Below are 27,317 nucleotides of genomic sequence, written 5' to 3' on the forward strand. Positions count from 1 at the left end.
TAGCACCTCAGGAAGGTTTTGTGTCACAGGAGATTAAAAGCTTTGGGGAGATGAAGAGCATAATTCGGTTTTTGTTGAAAGGTTACGGTTCAGGTCATTGTGTTAGATGACTGAAATAATGTTAATTGTAGACTAATACATAGCCTAAACAACACTGATTATTTTGATAATTAACAGCTAGTATGTTAACGAAACCTTTTAAGATATTATTGAAATGCTGTTTTTTAAATGGCTCTGAACAGAAAATATTCAAACATGCTGGCTCTTCTAAACTCTTCCTTGAGAGTGCTGCTTACTTTGGTACTATCTTTAAAATCACAAATGACACTTTTCTGTACTTCATAGAGATCTTTGTTTTCCCCTTATAATTCTACATAATTTTTTCCTTGGATGGAAAGAGGTTTTATATCTTTTTATTTCTTAATTAAATTAAAATGTGGAAGTTGAACATGTGCCTAAAAAAAATGAAGTACTCAAAGGTTAAAAAGAAAGACAAATATGAAGATAGTTTAATATGTTATAACCTACTGTGTATGTAAAACAATAAACATACAGTTTCACAAATAGGAGATAAGTTTTTTTAATAATCTTCCTTAGTTTTTAGATATGTTTTTGCACTTGCCTCAAAGCTTGACGCTAAGCTGACCTTCTTTTTAATATTAATGTGCTTTGACTGTAATACTCTGTTCCTTTGCCTCTGATTAATGCTGTCTGTCAATTATTTACAGATCCAGTGGTACTGTGGAAGTTCCCGGAGGACTTTGGAGACCAGGTTGGAAACATGAGATTGAACTTTTTTTTATGTTAGAATAATAATAAAAAAGCTCTCCTATTCAGCTGTGGAGAGGCAGATGCTAATGATAGCGAGGAGGAAGTCTTCACCCAACTGGTGGCTTGGTGATTAGAATGCCTTTGTGACAGGAATATGCAATGGCAGTTGTAGAGCACTGTGTATCATCACACTAGTTCTCTATCAGCTTATTTTTGATAAGGAGCATTTTATAAGCTCTTTCTTTTGGAGGATTGAAAATGTGGAAAATAGATCCACAAAACTTTGCCAAACACGGATGTCAGAAATTGTGCTAACAAAAACCACCAGAACAAAAAAAGTTGACGAGCTGCACGTGTCCTTTTAATGTCAGAATGTGTATGTCCTGTTCCTTTAATCCTTTACAATGTAAAATTTTATATACTTATAGTGTTTTAGAAACACCCTAGTTATTTGCTTGGGAAAAAAAATCAAAACCCAGTAATCCTCAGACTCGTGTAAGAGACAATGATCTAAATGTGCTGATTTTGAAGGCATGAAAATCCTAGTTTCTATCTGTAATTAATCCTCAAAGGAAAGTTTGTACATACAGGACTGATGGATTATTTCACTATTTGTAGTGATAGCAAAGCTATTAATTAGTGTGTTTTTTTCCCCCTGGACTATTTTATTAAAGTTATTAATATTAAAATTGAATGAAATGATAAAATTTTATTATTTCAGCAACTTTTAGATGAGTTTCTACCATGGAAATAATTTTATTTTCATAAACAAACCCACATAAAACCATGAAATAGAATAAATATCTCTGACTCAATGTCTCTCTTTGACTTAGTATCAGTCTCAAAAGAAGAGCAAACGTTGGTAATATCATCACAATGGATGATCTGGAAATATTTTTGTGCAGTAGATCTTGATAAATTGTTGATTTTATTTATTTATTTATTTTTTTTTTTTAAATCAATAATCCAGGATTCTGTAAAGACAACTATAAGGTGATTCATGATGAAAGGAATAAATATACAAACATAGAAGGTAGGATGTCTGGTTAGGGAATAGCATCAATCAGAAACGTGCAGCTTATAAGATAGTGGTAAATGGTACATGACTGAAGTGTGCTGTTATGTGTTCTTAGCTAGACATCCAGTAAGTTTTGATAATTTTCCTGGCTGCAGAATGATCATCTTCATTGTCATTTAAGTTTTTTTTTTTTTCTTTGTTTTGTTCTTTTTCTTTTCCCTAAGAAAAGATCTTGAAAAAGGGAGGGGAGGGGAAGGGGGAAGCAAAATTATATATGAAGAAAAATGGGAGCTTATTCAGTAAGTCGAAGGTTACTCAAAGAACAGCTGGTGTAGAAAAATGATTAGAAGATGAAGCCCACTGAAGACTGGAGGGGAATCATACAAAGATTCAGTAGACGTACCTAATCTATAAAAACCAGAGCCCTCGGGCTGCTCTCTGCCTTTGGGCTCTGAAAATCCTATGCCTGCACATTGTGTCTCAGCAGTGTAGGGAATCAAGTGTTTCGGGTAAATTGCTTGTGTTCCTGGAAAACAGTATGTTTTAATCTTCATCCTTGCAAGGGAAATTTCCGTATTAGAACCAGTGGATTTGAACGGAACATATAGCAGCTTCTATAGCAACCCCCTGAGCCAAGTAGTCAAGTGAGATCAGCAAAAACCTTCTGTGCACATGTGTGTGTGTGCATATTGAAATCGGTAGGTTTGGATTGGAGACGTGATTATCTACCACATTCAATTTAAAAAATGAGATCTTGCTAAAATTATCAAGGCTGATTTCAATGAAAGTCTGTGGGGAGAACACTAAAAAAAAGAAAAAAAACATGAAAAAGAAAAAGAATGTTCTCCATCCTATTTTCCAGTCATTTCTATTTTAAATGTAAAATGTGTGAGTTAGTTTTTGGATGTATCCCAAAGAGTCATCTTTCCTAAAATCTGAGGGCTGTCTGTTTGCACAGTGATGTGATAACAGTGGGCAAAATATTTTCCTCACTTCCTGAATTTTTCTACAGTTTATCATGTCACCTTTTTGTTGCTTTCATAATGCAAGGAAAACTTGTCTAAGCCATTTTGATATATTCCTCCTCTTTCTCACATTTGTCCTCTCAGTATGCCTCAACTTTCCAATGCTTACTCATCCCTAATCTTCTCTTGTTCTTGTGGCCTGCCATTTTCTTTTATGCTGGGCAGTATTTTTCTTTTGGTCTCTTTTATTCTTAAATATCGACCTTGCAAAATCTTGTTTTGCAAAACATCCCATCTGTTTTGGATGGCATGTAGAAACTACAGATGAGCAGGAGAAAGCTAAGATTAGTGATTTGTCATAACCACTTACAAAGAGTCCATGAAGTAAAGGAAATACTAAGGTGCACTTTTTGGTAACACAAAAGAATTTGTTCAAGATCTATTGTCGTTTTTCTTATCTGCAGAGACTGCAGGGAAACCACTTATTTTCTATCTGGTCATTCTTCAGATGCCAGAATTAGAAGGAAAAGGTTAAAATGTAGAATGGGGAAAGAGAAATAAATAATACTTCAAGGCAGGAAATCAAAAATACTTCTCTTTGCCAGAGTATTTCAGAAAGTTGTTTTTGTTTGGGTTTGGTTTTGTGATGGTTGAAGTAATTCACTTTTTAGTGACTCTCAATACTACCAGTTAATGAACTCATGCCAGGCAGAATTCTAAGTACAAAGAAAGAACCATATTAATATTTTAAAGAAAATCTTTAATAAAAAGTATCCCAAAAGCTAAAAGTACTAATCCATTTGAGACATCATAGGGTTATAATTTACTCTTTTGCTGGCATGAATGATACTAACCTCAGTTTGACAATGTTGAAAAAGTTCAGAGTAATCTCATCACTATAGGAAAAAGTGAGCATATATAGCTCTTCCATGGTTATCCTCACAAGCTCATTTGGATGAGGAATGGATTTTAGCCATCTAATGGAATATTTTTTATTATTTAAAATATATTTTGAATGTATATGCCTACAGGCTCTGTCTTGTGGTATGTTCAAAACTCTCCTTGTGCTCAATGAAATATTTATGATAAGATGTGTATGTTTTTAATCTTGAAATTCCTATTTTGTTTATTCAGACTGGTTAAACTAGAGTTTAATTTCAGCCTTGCAAGCTTGTTTTCAAGTGGAAGTCTATACAGAGGGAGTAATAATGCTGTGATATCTGGAAAAAAATCCAGTAGTTTTAAAACCAGTATTTTTTAAGTGCTTTAGAGGAGCAACCCAAATGAAAAGTGCCACCTTTGCTTCCAAAATGAAATGCTTCATCACTGTTGAAAAAGCAAATATATATCTTTGCAGAAATGAGTGTCACCCAGTAGAACTGAGATCTGCTGATGCTGGCTGTCTCCTCATGGCAGCGGAGTCGGTGGCAAAGCCCAATTTGTGTCACATGTGTCCAGATGCCTCCAGTATGCCTCTGTTCATTGGTGTTCTGGAAATAAAACCACTCAAGCTCCCAGTAACTTCATTGGGTCAAAACATTCCTCAGAAAAGGGGTAGTGTTAGCACAGGGAGGGACGAGAGCACAGTGCCGATAGCAGGTGTAAGTGTCTCTGTCAGAGGCAGTGCTGCTTTCTGTGTTGTCTTAAACTTTGAAGCATGTGAAGTCTAGCATTTCTTACAAAGTAATTACAACTACTCTGGATATTATTTTTAGCTGTGTGAGAACTGAGTTGCTTTTTAATCTCACTGCTCATTGGCCCAAAGTGATTTCCATCTCCAGTAGGTCCCAGGGTATATGGCATATAGAAAAACTGATCCATTGAATAGTTATTCTTCTCCCTTCTAATCACATAATAATTTCTCCCGTTGTTCTGCTGGTGAAAACCATCTCGCCAGAAAGACAATACAAATAGCTAATATGGCGGGAGATAGTCTTCCAGGAAGACATTTCAGCAATATGAAATATGACAAGGGGTTGTTGGCTGAAGGTGCAGGTTAAAAAGGAATTGAGACTGCATTAGATTGTTAGTTTTGCTACAGATTTCATCCTACCTTCTCTCGCACTCTGCTTTCAAAGGCAAGCAGGCTAAATCTGCTCTTTCATGTTAGGCTTTCTCCAAACAGTGCAGGTGAGTAACCAGTAAGGGATATGGCATCCCATGTGAGGAACCTCTACTGTTTGCTATGAAGTTACTGCAACACCCTTTGTGTTGTTATTTTGTATTTTATATCATAACATCTGGGTTTTATTTTTATCTATCATATTATGCAAAAGTCACCACTGAATTGTGAGCAATAAATCTTACTCCTTATCCTGTAGCAACCCAACTACTAAAGCCTGATATTATACATGTAAATCTGTCAGGTTCAGGTGAAAATATTTGTATATATAAAACCATAAAGAGGTACATGCATGCATGCAAACATCAGTTAAAGGATCAATCCTATGAAGTACTAACATGTTAGCCTTCCCTCAGCGAAGCACTAATTGCATGCTTTACTTTTGATGTATGTATTAACTATAGAAAGTTAAGCCTGGCTTGAGAGAATGTCTGATTGGAATCCAAGTACTCAGTTTTTGGAGGATGGAATATTTAATTACATGGATTGTGGCAGTGATTTGTATAAATGAGGTCAGTATGAAAGAGATTATATTATTTTTAAAATACTTAAATAATAGCACAAATTTTATTAAAAAAAAATTATATCTCAAGAAGCAAGCTAAAGTTGTCTGGGTCAAACTAGTGTGTGGAAGCCAGTTGTCATGATTTTGTGTTTCTCTGTGCTCTCCTAAGAGAGCAGCAGGAACCCAGGAGGTAAGAGACTGTTTACACTCCTTTCAAGGCTGCGGGCATGCTGTTAGGGGATGCATCTCCATTTGATGGCTTTGTTCTTTTATTCTGATGAGCCATTAAATAGATGTTTCAAATGTTTATGCAAACTAGATAGGTGTTTGCTTTGGTGGTTTTGTTTTTATAGTGAATTGTAAAAAGGATTTGAGGATTTTGTTGCTTTTGTATTAGTAAGTTTGATTAGTATTTGGGTACATTGGTACATGAAAGGAGGAATCAATCAAATGAGACTGCTAATTTTCAGAAGCATTTTTGTCTAAACGTTACACGTTATTGTTTAGTTTAAGGATATTTTGGAACTTGAATCCTTGTGTTAACTTTGAGGAAAACAATGAACCCAGCTGAGAGGATGGCAACTTTGGGCACTGCAAGTATGCTTTATAAGGTTAAGATAGTTTCGTGTGATTTCCTGACACTTCATGTTTGAAGTATTGTTTTTATTGAAGACGATTGTGTGTAAGGCAGTAATGCTTTCTGTCTATGCGAATCACAGCTGATAGATGACGGGCAGAAAAACATTCAGAGGTGTATTTATAGTTGCTAACTATGTTCTGTGAACAAAAAGAAATTGGTCCAGTCCTGATAGATGTTCTGTGAAATAACGGCCCACCTAGACGTTCTGGGAACACCCAGAATCACCGAGACCCTTACATCATTCGAGATGTAAATATTCCAAGACGCAGCTTCTCTTTTTTAATTCATTCCAACAGAGACAGAATAAATCTTTGAGACTTTTATTTTAAAATCATAAAAGCCCAATACTGAAAACTTGGAACTTCCTTGAAATTTTGAGGACAGGTGGCAACATCAAGTATGCTTTTTTTCCAGGATTGTGGTGGTTTTGTTTTACAGAGCTTTTAAGTTAAAAATGTTGAACTTGATCAGCATATGGTACTGGCTAGCTTCATCTCTACCAGCTCTTTTGTTATCTTGTTATTGTTACAGGTTTTAATGACAGTTGTAAGCCATAGTTCTGGATGCAGGGGTTAGTCCACCCTGGGGAGGAGAAGGAGAAACAGCAGTGTGGATTATGGAAATATGAATTGATCTAAAAGCAGCTCTCTTGTAACAGAATGGGACTCAAAGAAAGACTGGGGAGAAGCTGGTGAAAAGACGATGGAATATGATGTGAAAATGATCATTTGAATGCTTTCCTTTTCATTCCCAGCTGCTGTGTTCTGGTGAAAAGGCATGCATTTGTATATCTTAAGGCTGGGTGAAAAAGGGCCAGATGAATGGAATTACTTGTTAGATATGTTTTCATTTTGAGTCAAATAAATTATGTGCATTTTAATAGACTGTATGCATATGTTAGCCATTTTTTTTAATCATACAGCTGTGATATTGGGGGACTACATTTTGTAGAAATGTTCTTTTTCTCTGCTCAAATAAGTACAGTATTAATATTTGACTGTCCCTCAGATATTCTGTATCAGCCTATCAAAAATAACTGTTAGTGATTTGGCTTATTCCTACAGCCTTCAGCAATGTGCCAAACTGAAGAAGAAAAAATTAACTGATGGCTGAAACAGTGATGACAATCATTTGGAATGTCTTCCAGAAAGATTGCCAAATTGTCACGTGTGATGTTGTTGTTGATTGTCCTCAACTGCCCTCAGAATATTCCATTCTGATGTCACCGAATTTATTATTCCGTGCTACCTTATACTTTCCCATCTACTTTCTTAGTACCCCCCCCATCCTCTTTAGCCTTCAATATGTTGCCTGGTTTACTTTAGCATTTTCAGCATTTCAGCTTTTGTCTCTCGAGATTACTGCTGGTCTTTGAGAAATATCTGAACTAGTTCAGGCTTTTTTTATGTTTGATACTGGGTGTAACATTCCTGAACCCTGTATTTGGTTCTTGGCTCTTGTTCTGCCTTTTTTGATTATAGTTTTCTGCAGAGCTGGGAGAGCATTTGAGGCACATTGGTTCACTGTTACTGGTACAGGTATTTGAAGTGTCACTTCAAACAATCTGTTTATATTTTTTGAAATATAACTTTCTTTTACATATTATTTATATTAGGAAATGGTCTGGGATCAAATGTCATAATCCAAGTACAATGAAATCACAGAACCAGGGCACTCTGGTGCCAAAGATTGAGACCTGATGGGATTGAGATCAGGAACTGGAGCAGGCAGAGGACTTTGCCAGCAACAAGAGCAAGGCAAGGGTGATCAGTGGGCTGCAGCTGGAGTGGTCCAGACTACATGGTTTGGGATCTTGGAGGAGGAATAAGTGAAAGTGAAGCAGCTCCATGCAGGTGATCAGGAAGGAAAATGCATGAATCCGTCAGAATATAATTATTTCTGATACTCATTAGTTCTGTATAAGTTTTGAAGGCATTGTGGACTACTTTGGCTGGTAGGCTCTGCTTCTTCCCTAAGCAGAGGTGTTGAGTTTCATGGTTTTGTGTGTCAGTTTCTGTCTGCAATCATTAATAAAAATCAGTAACAAAAGATCCACATCTGAGAAATAACCTGTCTCCGACGTTACATTACATATTTATCTCTGTCCTTGTCCTTCAGTCGTTATTAATGACCACTATTAGAGAAAACATACTGGGCCAATGCAAACTCGGTGCATCAGCTCTTGAATTTTCAGGTAAAGTCAGGAAGAGGGAAGACCTCTTTCAATTTATACAGAAATCCTGATGTAGGAACAGGATTTTTATTGATTTTCAGCAAGTGTGGTGAAAACTTGGGTTAGATTTGAGAGTTTCTTCCCTGAGCATGGGTAGTTTCGTTCTTCTGGATCAAAGTGAAGCAGCTGAAAATCTTCCTGGCTGTAGCTGCTTGTGCTGTCTGGCTTGGTGGTGGAAGCTGCCTCCCTTTCCTCTTAGCTGCTTAAAGTTGGCTTATGCTGTATCAGAGGTCTAAGCTAAGCTGATTGACTTTGTGCTGAAGTGGCTGACGGATGCTCACATGTAGAAACATCCACCTGAAATTGTTTCAGAGTAACCTCTAGCAACGAAGCTGTAGCAGGGAGTCAGGTCTAGGCAGGATGAGCCATAGGCAAAGTGAATGCACATTGTGTGTCTCCTTGAGAAAGAATACATCTAATTGTACTTCCATTGTGTTTTATATTATGCGATAGTCATCCGTCTGCACCTGGTAATACAAGGGATATGTAAGCACTTTAAAGTTACGCTTGTTTGCTTCTTCCCTGTCCCTCTTTGGTCTTCGAGTTGTTTCATCTCTCTTCCATTTTTCAACACTGTTGATAATATCTGCATTTTGTACTGAAAAGCTATTGCTACTGGTGATTGTTGAGCTGTAAGGCTTAGAATTTGACCTCTGCTGCCTGTAAAACAAGAAATAACTTCCTTTAAAAAAAATCACAAATAATTGTAACTATGAAATGATAATCCTAACAGGTTCCTCACAAGCTCATTTCCTTTCTCAGTTCCTTTTGGTTATAGATTCTTCTAGCTCAAGAAAGTCAGCCCACACATGTAATTGGTTTCGCTACCTTTTACAAGTAATGCTATTCCCCAACTTCCCCTACTACTGGCACAGCTGTGTGAGCTGGCATGCTTCCACATAGGACTGTGCATTTAAGAGCTGGATGAGCCCAGTCAGGGCTTAGCGTTTGGACTGTCTCACCTTACTTCTCTGCATAAGTCAATCTTTACTACAGATGTTTTCTTTCACTGTGGCACCCAACTTCTTCATTAACTTATGTGATACTTCATTTATTATGTACTTTTAAGTTTCTGAGTTGCCAGCAAAATCAGGATTTCATCAGGGCATGTGCTTTATGGTCATTTTATGAAAAAATCAGTGGGTAGTTCTATTTCTGAAAGAGCGTCTTCTAGAATTATAAGACACAGTTTCAGTCCCCAGCTTGGTCTGGCCAATTCTTACATAGAAGCAATCTGCAGAGCTGGTGCTAACCTTTCTGTGTACATCAGTACTGGGTATTTACTGGGCAGACCAGTTGGTCAGTAGAAGCTTTCTAGGCAAGGAATGACATCCTACTGTTTACAGACACTCATTCAGGACTTGTCTTTTTGGTAACTAATGCAGTACTTCTTAGTTATACTTAGGATGTAGTTCAGAAAAAGGAGCAATTTTGTTTGTCACGCTTGGGCTGCTGTTCCTGATTTGGCTGTTGTAGTCATAATGTTTGTTTGCTTGCTTCTGCAGTATGCCTGGGTGGAAGCGTAACGGTTAGAAAACTGAGGGAGTCAGAAAGCATAAAGTGATATTTCAAACAAGGTGGAGTTTTTAGTTTGTTTTTTTTACCTCTCAGCCTGCAAAAACATGTTTCATGGAAAAATCCAGGCTTTTTACTGAAGGCACTAAGAGGAGACTCGAAAAAACTTCAGCCATTTAAAATGTTTGCTGGTTCTACTTCCAAAAGTCTGGCAACCTCTGATCACATGTATTAAAAAGACAACGTGGTGCCATGTGCGGATAGAAACAGTTACCTAATTTACAAGGTAAATCCATTTAGCTGCTTTCTCCTTTCTGCCTCAGAAACAATCTTCTCCTCTTCTTTAGTCTGACCTTTCATTCTGGTTTCCTGGTTGCTGCGTGTTGTGAGTCTTCTGCCTTGGCTACTTCTATCAAAATTGCAGTTGTGGTTTTTTCATCCTTTCTTTAATAATTAGTACTATGCACAGTTTGAAGTCTCTGATGAAATGCCAGAATTTGTGGAGAAAAAAAAGTATTTGGAACAAAATATGCTTAGAGTAGAAACGAATCTGTATCAAGTGTCATCAAGAGTAGAGTTTGTAGAATTTGACATGCTTGAAATTTCATTACTTTTCAGCATATTTTATTTCTGTGGAAATACAGCTGTTTATTATTTGTAGTATACTTTTATAGTGAATTTTAATTTTAAAAATTTCTTTCCTTGATAATAGAGAAGAAAATCCAGCAAACACTAGCCTTTGACCTGAGCACCAACGACTCATGATATTTCTTGATATTGTTTTGCAGACATTTCTGAGACTGCAAACTTCACTTTAAAGCAATATATTGAATAGGTAGAGTTGGGTATTTTGCAAATATGGTCATTTCTGTCCTGAACTATCAGAGTATTCCAAGATGGAAAGAAAAAAGCTAGCAGGTAAACCAAATAAGAATCAATTTTAATATGTGCTTTATTTTATCTTGGTTATTTTTTCACCACTGGAAAAGCAGCATCTGAACAGGATGTGCAGGAGGTTCTCAGTGTTGCTGTCAGGTTGCCTCTTAACTGGTGGTGTAAGCAGTGGGAAATCTTCAGACATCTTGAGTGAAACAAATATTGCTGCCCTCTTAGCTATGCAGGGTGACATAGATTTTAACCTGGCCTTCAAAGACTTACATACTTGGATTTTGAAAGTAAGGCCAACTTACCTCTAGTTTAAGACAGTTTTTCTGTTGAGTTTCCAGATAATGTTAGAGATGCTGTCATTGAAAATGCATGTTAATAAAAACTCTCTTTTTTCTTACTGCATAATGATAGAAAATTGTGTGTCATACTCTGGTGTCTTTGCTTTGCACAAAATGTAATGAACTTTCTTAAAGAAAATACTTTACTACCTTGAAACTTGAATATTGCCCACATAGTGACCTCAAGAATGGAGACGGAAGAGCATATTTCCTGTTTTTCCCAGCTGTCTGATACTGCCTGGGGAATAATGGTCTTCCTGACCTGAGTCAGGGAAGTAAGAGGAAATTATTTGTTGGTGCGTTGGATACAAATATTATGTTCGGTAGAGCTGTATGGCGAAGTACTTACCATCTTTTCGTTTGCCTTGCCAGTAATAGGGGTAGATGGTAATATTTCAGTCTACACTTATTCTAATGGGAACTTTCTTTGGGAACAACAATGTTGTCAATTTTTATGTTTTTATTATGAGTTCCAGGAAAGTTGAGGGATTTTTATTTGTATTTGTATTTTTATTTTTATTTGTATTTTCATTTGTATTTTCATTTTTATTTAGCGGGAAAATTAACCTGTGCTGAGCTTGATACTGTTTTAGCTATTCTGCTATTTGTAACTGAGGTTGCTACTTTAAAGTGAACTTTGGGTCCCTGTATGCTATGCTGTATGCTGGACACAACTGTGACTAAAATATGCTTTATTTTTAACTGGTTATATGATGAGATCCAGGAAAAATTGGACAAATAGACTTCAACATTTTATAACTTATTAAAATCTCTGAATTTTTAAAGTTACTCTGTGGTTCTTTATGTAGTTATGGAGGTCTGATATTGACTTCCATACTTTAGACATTTGGATTTCTGGGATTTCTGTGAATGTAATCTAAGATTAAATATTTTTATTATTCAAACCATTTGGGCCTGCCTTTATTGTAGCTACATTTTTTCCTGATGAGATTTTTAGCAGAGGTAAGAGCTAAGTCTTTGAAATATAACTACTGCTGCTGGCTTCACATGGGTCCCTGCTGTGGGTGTGTGCAGCTTCAGAGGAAGGAAAAAGAAAAGTCAGTGTCGAGGACAGAGCTTGCCTTTTCATCAGCTGTTTCATGTGGCAGCATTAGAATTTCACCTTCATTGAGCCGTAATGATGAAGGCCTCAACACTGCAAGATACTAAGCAGCCTGGCTTTGATTTAAGAATGAATCTAAATCTGTGCTTAACTTGAACCATTTAAATATTCCTATTGAAGTCACTGGATTGAGTCAGAAATATCTGTCATGAAAGTCTTAAATCTCAAGTAGATCTCTTGTTTGTATGTTTGGACTGGCATAGGGTGACTGAAAACTATGGTGAGGAATGGTGAAACAGAATCCCCTTTGAGGAAAGATCAGAGAATAAGTTGGGTTACGAGTGAAGAAGAGAGGACATTGGAGATGGAGATTTGAGTAGAGAAAACTGAAAGGAAGAACCAAAATAGAGACCTGCAGTCAGGTGTTTCAAGAGAAGACATTTAAAGAGAGGTTAGTAGGGAGAGGAAGTTCTAGCAGGAAGAAAATAAGAGTTTTGAATGACAATTAGATGCAATACTAAAATAGACTAGGTAGTAGCTTTTGTCGACAAGGGAAAAAAAGGAGACTGTTTTATCTTTGTCATATCTACTTTAATAAAGACTGACAAAAGAGAGAATTTCCCTTTTCAGTGACAAGTGGCGGGGGAAAAGGACTTCTCAAAAATAAGGTAGAGAAATAAGAGAAAGACACAAGCTAGAAAAATATTGTTACTGAGAAAGAAAACAGTTGAGGAAGTAATGATCGTGGGGGGAGGGTAGTGCAAAAGCATTTTGTAACAAAGTGAATGATCATTTCTTTGTGCTGCTACAATATTTCTTTGGCTGATTTCTGCCTCAAAGCAGAATAGAGTGATGAGGATAGTTGGATGATAAATAGTAGATAGATGCTAGTTTATGTGAATGATTTTGGTAACCTGGTCCAGATTCTGTAATTAAATAATTAAAATTTTCTTGGTTACTGCCTATTTTATTTAAGCCATTTCTTCCCTGTGTATCCTGATGTGTCTCTGGAATGGACACAGTGTGAGGCTGTACTCTTTCTTCTCCAGAGATGCTCTTTCCATATGTAGACTGGACCTTGGGGAGAACCCACCAGCTTGCTTAAGGAACAGTCTTTTGCTGCAGAAAAACACAGAAATAATTGTAAGTTAACAGGACTATCTTTTAAAAAAACAGTGTCTAAACTGCTGTTTATGAATGCTGTTATTGTTCAGCGTTCTGGATACCTTAAAATATTCCTACCGGAGAACATCTTCAATCCTTTCACAGGCAGGCACTTAGAAAGAATCAGGTTCTTTTCCCTTCCCACTTAAATGCAAACTGCAGAATTTGTTATAATAAGAAAAAAAATGCTGAGGTGAATAATTCCCACATCCTTCTAACCTCAGAAATTAATCAGGTTAAACTTCAATACTTAAATATTTCAGTAGTATAATAAAGTGATGAACTTATTTTCTGTGGGTTCATCAAGTCATCAGGCCTCATTGACATGGAATAAAGTAACTGGTTGAAATGCATAAGTTAAAATGGTAAAACCCGCTCATACCTGTATAGAGATAGATTAATAAACTGGTTCTGTAAAATATTTCAAGTCTGGTGCAATCTTCCTGTAGAAGCAGCTCCTGTACCACCTTCTAGCTGGAGAGAGATCATGTTGTATCTTGGTCAAGTGGAAAAAGAAGCAAATATCCTTCCAAATCACTGTGCTCTACAATGTAGACTAAACAGCAGTGAAGGTTTCATATGCTTGTATCAATTGACTGTGATATTATTATAAAAAAAAAAAAACAACAAACCAAAAACAAAAACCCGTCCTTTCCAGTTAGTAATGAATATGGTGTATATCTTGAATCTAACTAAAATGACTAACCAGTAATTTCACTGAAGGGCAAGACTGTGAGTTATTCAGGAGCTTTTCTCCAGAAAGCTTGTGTGTACAAGTTCAGAAGCATCTTCTACCACCTTTTACATGGCTTTATAAAATGATGATACGCAGAATTAGCTGTATGGGTTTCAAAATAAGCAAGGAATACTAAATAATTCTTACCTTTTAGGCTTCTGTAATACCATCTCAACGTAGAGCCAATAAGATTGGCCGGGCCAGGCTGGAGCTGGGTAATACAATTGATGAAAATGAATTAATAAAACCACTGGGCCATGAGCCTGTGAGAGGGCAAGTTTCTGCTGCTGCGCTATAGGCATAAAGGAAGTATTTTCTTAAATATAATTTCCATTTTTGTTTAAGTGTTTTGCAAGGGAAGTACCATGCTGCAGTTCACATTATATTTTATGATTTTCTTCTTCGAGCTTGTATAAGGAGTGAGATAGTATAAGTCTGCAGTTAAGCTCAATTGTATGTGCAACTGTAGATGTTTATTTGGTGTTTGAAAACTAGTTGTCATTTTTTACTTATGTGTGGGGTTTTGTTTTTTTTTTTTATTTTTACTTACAACATGGTTATTTTCCTCCATATACGATTCCTTTCCTTGATGACACAGGGGACCGTTTCTGAAAGCTGTGGTAACCAGAGGGGGAAATAGTCATGGCACATGTGATTCAAGGATATTTTGCTTTCTGAAGACTTGTACAGCGTTTTTTCTTCAGAAATAAACACATACTTTTATGAAGCTATGAAAATAAAAGTCAGTAAATGCGTTAGTCTTTTGGGCATGTGTATGTTGACTCAAGAGGAAGTCCTGGCTGAGTTAGAAATCCTTGAAAATGATGACCCATTAGGAGACTGACTCAAATTTTATTCAGTGGAGAGGGTACTGAAAGTATCAGCTTCAATTGTACAGGAATAGTGACTCTGTATGTGAATGTGTGTCTGAGGTCATTTGCATTTTAAATTTGTCTGAGAGCATCTTGGGGGCATCTTGTTTTCTTCCATTTTAAAAATCTGAATAGCACCTGTAATTAAGGGAGAAAACTGAGCCCTGGAAGCTAGGTAGGACTTCCATCTATTGATCTGTGTAAGCCCGGCTTAGGCTGTCAGGGGAGAAGCAGTCAACTGCTGAGCTGCTTTGTCACTGACATAAGCTGAGAGAGGATTTTTTTTGTGTGTCTATACTGTTTATACACCAGTCTATACACCTGCTGGCTGGTTGAATTTTAAAGAGTGCGGAGGTTTAAAGACTTGTCCCCTGAGGGATGCTCCTGCCAGTTGGGAAGCGAGCTGAGGCTGCTCTGCAGAAGTTGCGTGCACGTGCGCTGGCTGGGGGAGGGACAGGGAAATGCGGTCCTGCAGCTCAGCCTGCAAAACATACCCATAATTTTCAGGTTGTTTAGTCAAAATATTGAACTAATACGTTTGGGTTTTATTTTGTTTTTGTTTTCTTTTTCTTGTGTGATAATTTATTCTGAGAGAATACAATGGGGAACATAAATGAATACATTTCCATACCAAATTCTGAGTCAGTGCTAAGCTCACCAGGCAGCAATTAAAATCCTCAGTAGCAAGGAGAAAATGACTTCCTGTAGTGTGAGAATAGGTGCAGATGTGGGAAGGGAATTTAAGTAGAGTATAAAATACTATTTATTTGGAATGGGAAAAACAAGCTTTGTGAGCCTGAAGTGAAGAGACTATTTGGACTTGTTTAGGAAATTTCTGAGCTAAAAGTTTTGATTAGCCTGTTCTGCTTACTTTCTTTTGCCAGAGGTTTTTATTACTACTACCAGCATCCTGTATGCTTGTTTCCTGCCTACAGAAATTCACGTTTACCTGGCCTGTTTGTATTTTGCCCCTCAGCCTTCTGCAGTGTCCATTCACAGCAGTCAGAATGGTGCTTGAGGTGGTTCTTTTGGAGTATACTGTATGTACTGCTGTTGCTCATAATTAAGTTACTAACGTTTCCCAAAAAACTACATGTGGCTTTCATGCCATTCTTTATCTGTGCTGGCAAAGTAAAAGTTCCAAAGATTTCTTGAACTCTCTTGTATGACTTGGAAATTCTAGCAAAGTTGACTTTTCCCTTTTGTACTGTATAGTGATTTACTGGGGCACGTCACATAGCTTTTAAATGTTGCAACGAACACATGCTTGTTGTACTCAGAGGCAGCTTTTCCTGAACTATTCGTCCCTTGCTGATTAACTTGCATGGGTTCTTCATGTTCAACACTATCCACTGAGCCAGGCAAATGTTTGAAGTAAATAGTCATTGTGGTGTGTAGGAATTTAAATACATTATTTTCCCTAGTGGGAGTTGACTGTTCAACATGCAGTAAACAGAAAGTTCAGACTGGAGAGTGCTAACGTTTTAGATCAAGTTCTTAAATCCCCATGTGCAGCTCTGGAAATTTGCAATCAATATGCATTTTTCTGAAAGCACACACCTTGAGGAATAACTCATGTATACAGCAGTATATGTCTGTTAGTCTGCTACAAAAAGGGAATTCTGTAGCTTTGACCAGGTACGTTGATGTTGACTATCTCTTCTTAGCTGAAGCATTTCACAGAGGGTTTGTTTTCCCAGCTGGGAGCGCAGAAATGCAACCTGTTTTTTTCTGGGATCTTGCAAAGTTGTTGTTTAATATTTGCTTATTTGCTGCTAAGAACTGGTCTGGTAATCTACCTTTTTTTTTTTTTTTTAGTATGTATATATATAAAGAAAAATGTAGACTGGTATGAGAGCATTTTTATATTTTAATTAACACATTTTATTTGCCACTAAACAGCTTCTTAAATAAAATTCTGCAAGAAAGAGTAACATTATCCTTTCATATTATGGTACGAATGTAGATCCGGTGGATTTCCCCCCTTCCCTTTATTAATAGCAAGGCTTGCTTGTGAAACCTGAAGGGTTAATCATATAAATTTCTCCTTCGGACCAGCAGACGATTTCCATCATTTTCAGCATTTGACTATGGAACATGTATAGAGTTGTTATACCTCTCTGTAATTCATTCTGCTGCCAACTTCATTCCCTTTTCTCTGCCTGCATTTTAATTGAAACAACATTTGTATTTTTGAGCCAGGATCTGTCAGAAGTCCCTGTGGCTAGTCTGTGGTACAAGTAGCAGCAGACGTGGCTTACCCATATGGTGTGGTGCTTCTTGTAAAATCCATATGGCCTTGTTGAAGGGAATCCCAGCGGGGACGTGAAGGGTGTTAATACCCTTCAGGCCAGGCCTTTCCCTCCTGGGGCTTCTATGGCATTGTCTTTGCAATCTGCCAAAGCACAAACTTAATTCCTTTTTAATAATCAATTATTTCAGTCCAGGAACGTGTGCTGTATTTTTTGCAATCATATATTTGTTGACCTTATTATTCGTTATGAGTATTTTTGGATATTTTTTAAAAGCAAGCTGTAGTTGCTAGCAACTGCCCTAAAAGCCTTTCAAAAGCCTTTTCAAAAAGCCTAACTTTATTTCTTTTACTTGCATTTACAGGAAGTGCTGAACAGCATTCCAAAGTTTTGCTTTCCTTTCGACGTTGAAAGGTATGTGGTACAGTTATCATTTATTTAAAAATATACCATAGGAATTGATATTTAATGTAATTGCAAAGGAAGATGTAAAGAAAGAGAAAACATATTGTACTCCCTGAACTTACACCTGCAGATGCACGTCCTTTGTTGTTCAAGTAAGTCTGAAATCACTAGTAAGAAATTATCACAGCAAAATGCAACCTTTACAGAATTTTGGAGATATCTCTTTCAAGCTAGAGCTGTGTTCTGGCTCCTAGTTTTGTCCATTATAATTGTAAACACCATCTGTGTTAATATAAGGATATAACTTAGTTTCCTTCAAACAGCAAGCATCTTAAAAAAAAAAAAAAAAAAAAAAAAAAAAATTATGGTGCACCAGGATATAAAAACTCATTTTACAGTACTGAAAACATGTTGTTTGAGTTCAAAGGAATTAAGACTTCAATTGCATGGAGGTAACTGAATATGCAATTCATTTTTCTCAAAGAATCAAGACCATTATAATTAATTAGCCCTTACCTTTCTGGTATCAGTTATAATGTGGCTTCCATGTAATGCTGTCAGTCATTTAAATTGTTCATATAAAACATTTTTATTAATAAAATATTTATTTAGGCTTGTCAAAATGAGTAATGGTAATGAAGTTAATAAATTGTACTCAGTTTGGAAAACTCATATTGTCCAAATAAGCAAAGATTGAATTAGAAGCTTGATTTGCGTAATTAATGGAAGATACACCCAAGTAGTGTGCAGGCTGAGCTAGTTTCAGAACAACATTGGCATCAGTTGTAGATGGAGACTCGAAGATGAAAACGATCTATTGGATGCAAGAAGCTGCTATCAGTGAAGTAAAAGATAGTGTCTGTATAGAGGAAAGAAGAGAGGCTTTGCAGAAAAACATGCTGTTGAAATAAAGATCTTCATAAACACAACTTCCCTGAAGTAAACTAGGTCCATTTAGTCTTTTATAGTTGAATTTAATTAAGTTGTTTGGGTTTTGAACTGGTTTAAGATCACTGTCCTTTAAGCTGTTTTAATGACTCAACTAATACGGTTGTCAGTGTTGGCTTTAAAGCATTAGTGTCTTCAGTGTACATATCTTAAGATATGTACAGAATTCTGTTTAAAATTGGTAATGAAGATGAATAATGGAAATAAAATTTAAGGATAACAGAAAAAGGTGAGACTCTGCTGCTGCCATCCAGTGGCAAGAAAATAATCATTGGCAGCAAATACTTTCAAATAACTCATCTTGCATTAATTATTTCTGTTGAACCATTCAGAAGACAGTTGCTTGTATGAGATGGATAAGCTTAATCAATAAACTATGGGAATATGTGAATTTGTAGCATAGCTAGGTATGTATTCTAGCTGAATATTTGAAAAGGAAAAAAAAAAAAAAGGAAAGAAAAGGTTATGGGATGTTTGTTATTTGTTTGTTAATACTCTCCCATGTCCTCCTCCTGAGACGTGCTTTTTGACTCTTGGCCTCATACTCGCCTGTAAAGCAGTGCTCCCAAAGGTGCAAAACTTCTACAGATATATAAAAATTGGCAGTCAAACAGAAGAAGGAGAGGTTCTTGGAAGCTGAGATATCCTGATGAGTGGAACAAAAACTGATGTGTTTGGCCTGGCCTGCTAACTGCTCAGGCAGTAAGTGCTGTGGTAGCTTAAAAATCAGCCAGGGCACTCACAGCTTCTTGCGTAACTGGGAACTGAGTTCTAGGAGATCTGTGGGAGAACCAAGGGCAATGCAGGATCATGAGAATATAAAAGAGCACGGACAAGGAGGAGGGGCAGAGCTATTGTGGGGAAAAGGACAGATATGCTGGAAGCTCATTCAAGAAAGCAGACAACTGTTTACTAGTACCCTATTTGCGTGAACAACTTGCTGTGTGTGGTGTATTTGCCACTTACTACTCAGTTCAGCATGTTCTATAATGCAGACATACATTGCCACTTTTTGAAAAGAAAGCCAGTTGTCTTCTGTGTTGTCAGTTTTACTTTTTGTTTTGAAATTTGGACTGATAATGGAAAGGATTGAGAAAAACACTGCTGAAGCTCCTATTCATACAGCTTTTTTCCAATGGACAATTAAGATGTGACAAGCATTTTGGTTTTTGTCTAGCCATAAATGTGCTTTTCACTTGTCTGGTGGAAAAAAAGCAACCCCACAACGTTTTTTTTTTCTCTTGTACAGAGGATCATGATAGACCATACACCTGATACCTCCAAGTACTTTATGAGCAGTTTCAATAATTCCTGTCCAGAAAGCTTTGATTGAAGTGAACCACAAAGTATCTGTTTCATTGGTTGAGCATATTGTACTTCAGAGAGCATAGTTTCTCAACCTTTATTACGTGTACTCCACATATATAAACCACTTCAAGCAGTATCTGATCCTGATAAGAGTTAGAAATTACCAGTGCAAAAGTGGTAACTTCCACTGATGCCATTAAAATACCTAAAATAAAATATGTGACTCTATTCCATAGATAGTTCCTGGGTTCTTATTATATGAAGAGCTGGAGGGAATGGAGTGTCTTTTTTGCTAACTGGCCAAATAAAACTCATTGAAGCAGGAAATCTATATTTCAAATTATAGAAATGGGAAAGTTAAAGCACTGTTAAAGCAGAGTGGTAAGATAATCATCACCTGTTTTCTTCCAAGTCACCTGTATTAAATACTGAATGAAATGAGAGCATGTATTTGATTTTGTTTTATTCACTATGCTCCAGTGATTGTAGACAGAGATCCAGATTTAGTTCTCACTATTTGATGCTGCTTACATAATCTCAGCAGGCATACTTACTTTATCTTTTATGCAGATGTTATAATTAACTGTACACTACTTGTTCTAATTAGGAAAAGTGGATTCTGTGAAAGGTGATTGAAAATCTAGAGGTAACTCCTATTAGATTTAAACTGAAAGTCAAGCAAGAAAAGGCACAATAGGGTAATGTTTTGACCATGACTTAAACTTTCAGCTTTATATATAATTTTTATATATATATATATATATATTTTTTTTTAACGGAAAACAAGCACATAATTTCATTACTGCTGCTTATGGCTTTTTATTTTGAAGGGGCTAAGAAATTAATTGCATCATAGAAGTTCTTGAGCCTTTGCTTCAAGAGCCTTTGCTTCAAGAGCCTATGGGATTTTTTGTGAATGAATTAGTTTAGGCTTAATAAATGACAGAATCAAATAACATTTTAACAGTTTGCTTGTAGATATTTACAAGTAAGTTCCATTTCTTTGCCACAGAATTAATTTCTCTGTTTCTTTTCATAAAGCATTGGAGGCTTTAACATTTGAGAACCTAGAGATTTTAATTTCCTTTTAATGTTTGCCAAATTAATATTATTACCTCAGAAAAAGCACTTGGTCCTCTATATTTTTCTTTGAATCCTTCGTGTAAATTCTGCATGGTTTTCTTCACTTTTTCTTTCTCCAGGAGTCTTAGGTGTTTTCACTCTTGACCCAAAACTGAGTTGTAACTTTGCAGAGAGCCCACACCTTTATGTCTGCATCTGTCAGTTATTTGGCTGGATGATGACTAGAGAGCATGCATCTTCTCCTCTTGTTCCTTCTGGACCTATTTCAGTTTCAGTCCTAGGTTGCACTACATCACTGCTCAATTTGATCTGTGCTTTGAATCTCTCTCATATGTCTCTGCCATAAATACTCTCCTTCCCTTCCTCTGTCTTTTCCCTTTAAGAATGCATTTTTTTGGCAGAATGTGTAGCACACATGCCGTTTTAGCTAAGGCGCTTTGGAAACTGCCTTTAGGATGAGCATGGAGACAATGATATGTACCTTATTAGTTTCCCCTATGGTGCCCACTTGATCACAGCGAAGTGTTGTATTTTGGAGTGTAAGGAGTCGTGCTGCTGCTGATGCCACAGATTTCTCATTAGCGGTAGAATATTGCTGAAATATTGTGCCTATTATTGGGAATTATTGTGCCTATTATTTAACTCATCTGTTAGGGTCAATGAGTAATGATGGCAGGAATGACATCGCTTTCACTCCCTTTCCTGGCTAATGCTGTTTTTGTTGATTATTTCTGGTAAAAGTCTGTGTTTAGAAGCAGCTACGATCAAGACAAGTGCAAAACAATGGTTGTAGGGATCATTGGATTTGTACATCTTGTGAAAGGTGATTATAAAATATCTTACACAAAAATTTTTGCCTTCAATGTAAGTAGTTGGGAATGAAAAGTAAATAATTGAGAATGTAATTCAAACTGAACAGGTGAAGGTAAATAAACTGTAGCATTTCCTGTACACTTCAGTCATTTCAGTCAGTTTGCAAAATGGGTTGTGAACTCAAAACTACTGCAGCAGCAGTATTATACAATTGAGTTCTTTTAATTCTTTGTCTCATTGTATTATAGTATGTTAGTGCATAATATAAAATGTATGTGTAAGAGAAGTCTTTGTAAGGACAGGTTGCAGTGTGCACTGTGTGCAGCGGAAGAGTGTGACTATTGGTTTCGAATAAGGCTTATTTGTTTCTACGTGTGTGCAGAAGCAGACCTGTGTGAGAGGATACCTGGGCACCCTGAGGGAGCCACAGTGTGCTCCAATACATCCTTGGCCATGTATGATAGCCAGGGCCCCTGAAGTAGGCTTCTGTTGTGACTTAAAGACACAGTGAGACACTTTACTAACCGGTTGTGGTTTCTTTTAATGCTTCCATTGTGTTGAAAACAGAACCCCAATTATAAGCTAACTATGCTTTTTATTTGTGGGAATTTTCTTACTTTGGTGGTAGCTTGTGCATCTTCTTATCTACTGTGGTTTTCTTCCCGTTCCTTTTTTTTCTGATGTGTAAGGGGTTGGGGTTTCTGGGAAGTAGAGCTCAAGTGAGATAGCTCAGTTAGAGCAGATGAGCCCTCCACATAGGGAGCCTGAGCTGTAGAGTCATGGATCATGGAGTGGGCTTGGAGTGGAGAAAACAGCCATAATATCATAGAATCATAGAATAGTTTGGGTTGGAAGGCACCTTAAAGGTCATCTAACCTTTAAACCTCTCTGCCACGGGCAGGGACGCCATCCACTAGACCTGGTTGCTCAAAGCCCTATTCAGCCTGGCCTTGGAAGCTCTATATTTTTGAGGATTTGAAGGAGATGGCCGAACGTAGGGTTACTGTATCCCAGTCTCTCCATCAGCTTGTGCCAGTAGCTTAACATCTGTTTTTCAAATTCCTGCTTGAAACTGTTCCTAATCTAGTCTCTGATCTGAGGAGAATTAGGATGAATGACTGGTGGGGTTTGCTTTTCAGCATCAGATTGGGTGATGAAATCCATTTGAAATTTTCAGGTTTAGGTAGGAGCCGCCAAAGCTTTAATCAGAACTGTGTACTTTAGTTACAGTGGTCAAGTACATGTATGTACAGTGCCAGTAACTTTGTTCTATTTAAAAAAATAAGTCATTAAAACCTGTATTCCCATGGATAAAGTGTTTCATTTTTCTGAAACTCACTGAAAAAAATGAACTCTCTGAAAAATATTCCTGAAATCCAAAACCCTTTAAAAATTCCTAAAATTTCAAGAAAAAAATTGTTTCAAACATCATCTGTGTCCCAAACAGATTAATTGGAAAGAAGAGCAATTCTTACTGAGAACAAGGGATAAATTTAATGATTAGACATGCTGATTTTCATTTGAAGATATTTAATTCCTGCCTTAATCAGCTTTTTCAAGGCAGCCTTAAAAAGAGGCCTGAGTGATGACTGTAGTGTAAACAAAACTCTTTAAAATGACTCTTTGCCTACTGCATGGGTGCCAAGGAGCCTTTACTGCAATGTGTAGATATGTACCTAAAAAATTTTAAAAACTACTTTTATTCCTACTGAACTGTAATAACCTTGAAAGAACCCATTATAGTCTGCAGGGTTAATAGGTATTTACACACATTCTTTGCTATTAGTGATTTATTATTGTTAAACTAAGATTAAAAGCATGCAGGGCAAGAGTTGAAAGTAAGTCAAAAGCAATGCAGAGGAATGAGTGAGGAGGTCAGCGACTGCTGGGAACGACTTGTGCCTGCTCTCCCTGCGCAAGTGAGTAGATCGTGCTCCCTCCAAACAGCTGACTAGACCAGCATTTTGCAGACGGTTTTTGAAGCTTGGCCAGTTAATCCTGGGTTCCGATAGAAAGTCTAGATAACATTTTGTGTAGGGAATTCTGGTACATGATAATTGTGTTACCTGTGTTGATTTTCATATTAAGAAGGCTTGAGAGGCATCATTGTTCAGTAGCAATGCCAGGAACCTCTGAAGGTGAGACTTGACTTCTGAAGAACCTGAATGTGCCACAGTGAAAACAAGAGAAGCATGAACCCCAAGTCACATAGCCACCATTTGTACACATGATGGTACATGCAGTATATGTTAAACTGGTGCTAGCACTTGATGAATGTTTTATGTGTCTGGTTTATCCATTGTGGTTATCTACTGATATATGGAAATCCCCAGTCACCATTTGTTTCTGTAAGGCTTACATATAGTCAGTTTTCGTTCTGCTGTGGATGAGTAAAAAACCAGGCATCCTTGCTGCCCCCAGGCCTTAAGTGGAGTTCTCAAATTAGAAACCCAGAATTAATTCAGTATTTTAAACTCTGATCAGAAAATGTGGTCTGGATGGGTGGTTGCTCTTTTCTGTTAGGTATTCCTTTGAAGCACATGGGACCAAATGCAAACTTTTGGGTTCTTTGTGGAGATGCAGTTTTAACTTTGGAGTTCATCTCAGTTTTAAACTCTGGAACATGCTGCTTACATCCACTTCTAAACTGTGTGGGAAGCAGTTTTCAAGCTGGGACGCTTTTATGCTGACTGTTGAAACAGGGAGTTATCTGTTTTAAAGAAGCAAAGGGAAGATGTTGAGTTGGAGGTGGTAAGATGGCACTGGAATTGCTTCCTGCTGAACTCAGAATTGGTCTGGGCTATTTCTAACAGAGAATATCAGAATTTAAATATAATTTTTAAAGTGGTCTTGCATAGTGGCATTTTTATGTATGCTAGAATTGCAGTACCAGTTATTTTTCCATGTCATCTTTTGGGAAGGGAGGAAGCAAATAAATGAAAGCAAGATATCCTTACTGATGTGAGTTTTTTGGTCTAAGGAGTTGTTTTTCAGCAGTAAAGGAGTAGTCATTTGCCTGACATGCAGTGCCTGCACAGATGGGCATCTATTAACAATTGCTTTTTGTGAATTGTCAGATCTCTTTGGGTTAAGATGATGCATAGAGACCCCAGCCTTAACCATGCCAGGTGTTTTGTGGTGTAAGAAAAAGCCAGTTGTGGCTGCAGAAAGCCCCAAGCATGGTGGTGGGACGCAGCAGAGCAGAGAGGGGTGGCAGCAGGAGGCAGCCGAGGTCTCTTCATGGTCATTACCAGTGCTACTGGCTGAGCCTGACCAGCTACTGTGGAATTACCGTGTAAGCCCCCAGCGCCAGTGTGCACCAGGATACTGAAATCATACTGCAGTTCCAGTGGCGATCCGCTCTCAGGAATACAGGAGAAAATGCAAAGATGTCATAGAGAAAATTGCAGCATTGACAGGGGAATAATAACACATTGCTATTGATGGCTCTCTATTGTGTCAGGTGTAATATACAGGCAGCGTGCTAGCTACATAGTAGGACCTGAAAAATAAAGGACTGAGTGAAAGCCATTAAGCTTTTACTGTGTTTGAAGAGCACACTAGGTTGTTCCAGTCTATTGAAGACAAGTGCAGAAAATTCTTGTTTTAATGATCAGAGTTTAATTACCTAACTAAAAAAAGCCAATTAATTATCATGGGTTTCCAGTGATTATATTGGACTTAATGTAGCTTGTAATGTCATATGTGCTCTGCACAGGCTTTTTTTTTTTTTTTTTTTTTCAGTCTAGTCACTGTGTGTTCACAGTGGACTAGACCAAATTGAAATGAGTGGGAGACTCTACAAGTGATATCACTTTAGTGAAGCTTTTTTGTCATGCACATGTTAAGCAGTATAATGGGCATGTGTCCCATATAACTTTTATAGCTCTTTGATCATCAGATACTTCTTTCCTAGGAGGAAATTTTTATGTTTTATTTTATTGGAGATTTAAAAAAAAACCAAACCAAAAACAAACAAACAAACCCCAACAAAAACCAAAACAAACAAAAAAATCACAAAAAAACCCCAAAATCCCAAACAAAAAACCCACAAAAACAAACAAACAGAAAAAACCCCAACCAAAAATCCAAACCAAACAGCTCACAACAAGAAATCCCAACCCATATTGCAGGGGATAAATTAAAAAAGTATTTTGTGCTCTTAGATTGGAAGACTGTGATATCTATGGTGGTTCTCAGCTTCTCTGAGAATTAATTTTCAGCTTGATAGCTAAGACTGAACCACATATGTCACATGTTAATTGTAGCCTTACTAGCAGGTGCTTAGGTATTCTGCTGTAGAAGATCATGTTAGAGTGGTAAAAGAACAGTGGACAATAGAATTACAGGCAGAACTGCTGCATTTACTGTTTTTAAATCTACATACACTCGCCATCATAACTGTTGTTTTCATTTGGTTTTAATTAAATCTTTAAAGGCCACTTCCAACCCAAACCGTTCTCTGATTCATTCTATGCCACACATTACCTGTCCTGGCTGAAAATGCCATGTCTACCTAAAGCTGATTTTCTTTGGGAGATTTTGAATAAGTGCAATATGTATTTCTGTGAGTAAACTTCAGATATAGTTTGTTGGTGTTCTAAAAGGCTTACATCAGGTCTATTTTGCAAGATCACAGAAGTTTGTCCATAATGAAAAGTGGGTCCATCTCATGCGGGGATCCTCTGGCTGGAGCTGACAAATTGCACAAGAAAAGTACCTGGCTTAAGATCATAAAGGAGATAAGAAATGCATCATGGCAGTGAAGATGTCATTTCTTATTAAAAGAGAAATTGGGAAAAGGTTCATACTGTCAAGCACAAAGTGAGGGGTCAGGAATGGAGGTTGAGACTGGGACCTTGAGATGAGTACAAGGAGTCAGAGGTGGCACTGGAGGGAAGGTAGAAACTGAGAACAAAATACATTAGCCTGCATTGCTGAGGGAATGTTGGCTGAGCAGAGCTTGGGGTTAAGAGAAGTTGAAACGTCAGGCAGGGAAATTCTGTGTAAACTTACTCTGCCTCAAGTGGGTACGTGTTTTGATACAGTCTTGAAGATACTACTTCTTATGTTAGCTCTCGCGCTGTTAGTTCTTGATTACTTTCTGGTTTTTACATTTTTGGAGCCAAACAAGTTTCCACTGGAAAATGAACTTAAGTTCTTTGCTGGGCAACGTGTAGTGCAAAAAAGGTGTGTGGGGAAGGCTGCCAGTTTAAGCAATGAAGCTATTCTGTAGGGAAAAAAAAAAAAACAACCACAAACAAAAGCAAGCTGGTTTTCTAATGTCTGTCTTAAGCCAGGCCTGTATTGTGACATTATTTGTAGAATTTTAAACTTTGTTTTGGTTACCATTTTCCACTGTTGAGGTGTGCTCAAAGCCAACAAGTTGTGGCAGGCTTGTGCTGGCTCTGCTTAGGCCTTACTTGGGAAAAGACCTTATGAAATGCCTCAGCCATTCAGACTAGAGGCCAGATGCTGTGGGGCATGTCAGCTGGAACATGGGGCCGGATCAGCAGCCAGAGGCACAGCTGAAAGAAGGGCCTGGCCTCGTCTATGCCAAGGGGAAGGAGTGGGATGCAAGTCACAGCCTGGATGGTGGGAAGGGACAGAAGGATAGTGAGGCTGGAGCATGAAAATGCTTGAAGACCAATGACTTAAATGCTCATGTTTTATGTGAT

The 27,317-nt window shown here is 37.3% G+C and overlaps 1 protein-coding gene across 4 annotated transcripts in view; it reads left to right on the plus strand.

Annotated features, from left to right (window-relative positions):
• The window catches only part of DENND1B (DENN domain containing 1B), a 161,026-nt gene that overhangs the window by 40,368 nt on the left and 93,341 nt on the right, over nt 1–27,317 (plus strand). For all 4 annotated transcript variants that reach the window (XM_030494203.1, XM_030494200.1, XM_030494201.1 and 1 more), the window contains 2 exons: nt 729–772; nt 17,447–17,496. In XM_030494203.1, the coding sequence (XP_030350063.1) occupies nt 729–772; nt 17,447–17,496 (94 nt within the window). The remainder of the gene's footprint in view (nt 1–728; nt 773–17,446; nt 17,497–27,317) is intronic.

Source organism: Strigops habroptila, chromosome 8 (assembly GCF_004027225.2).
Source record: "Strigops habroptila isolate Jane chromosome 8, bStrHab1.2.pri, whole genome shotgun sequence".
In the NCBI taxonomy this organism is placed as follows: Eukaryota; Metazoa; Chordata; class Aves; order Psittaciformes; family Psittacidae; genus Strigops; species Strigops habroptila.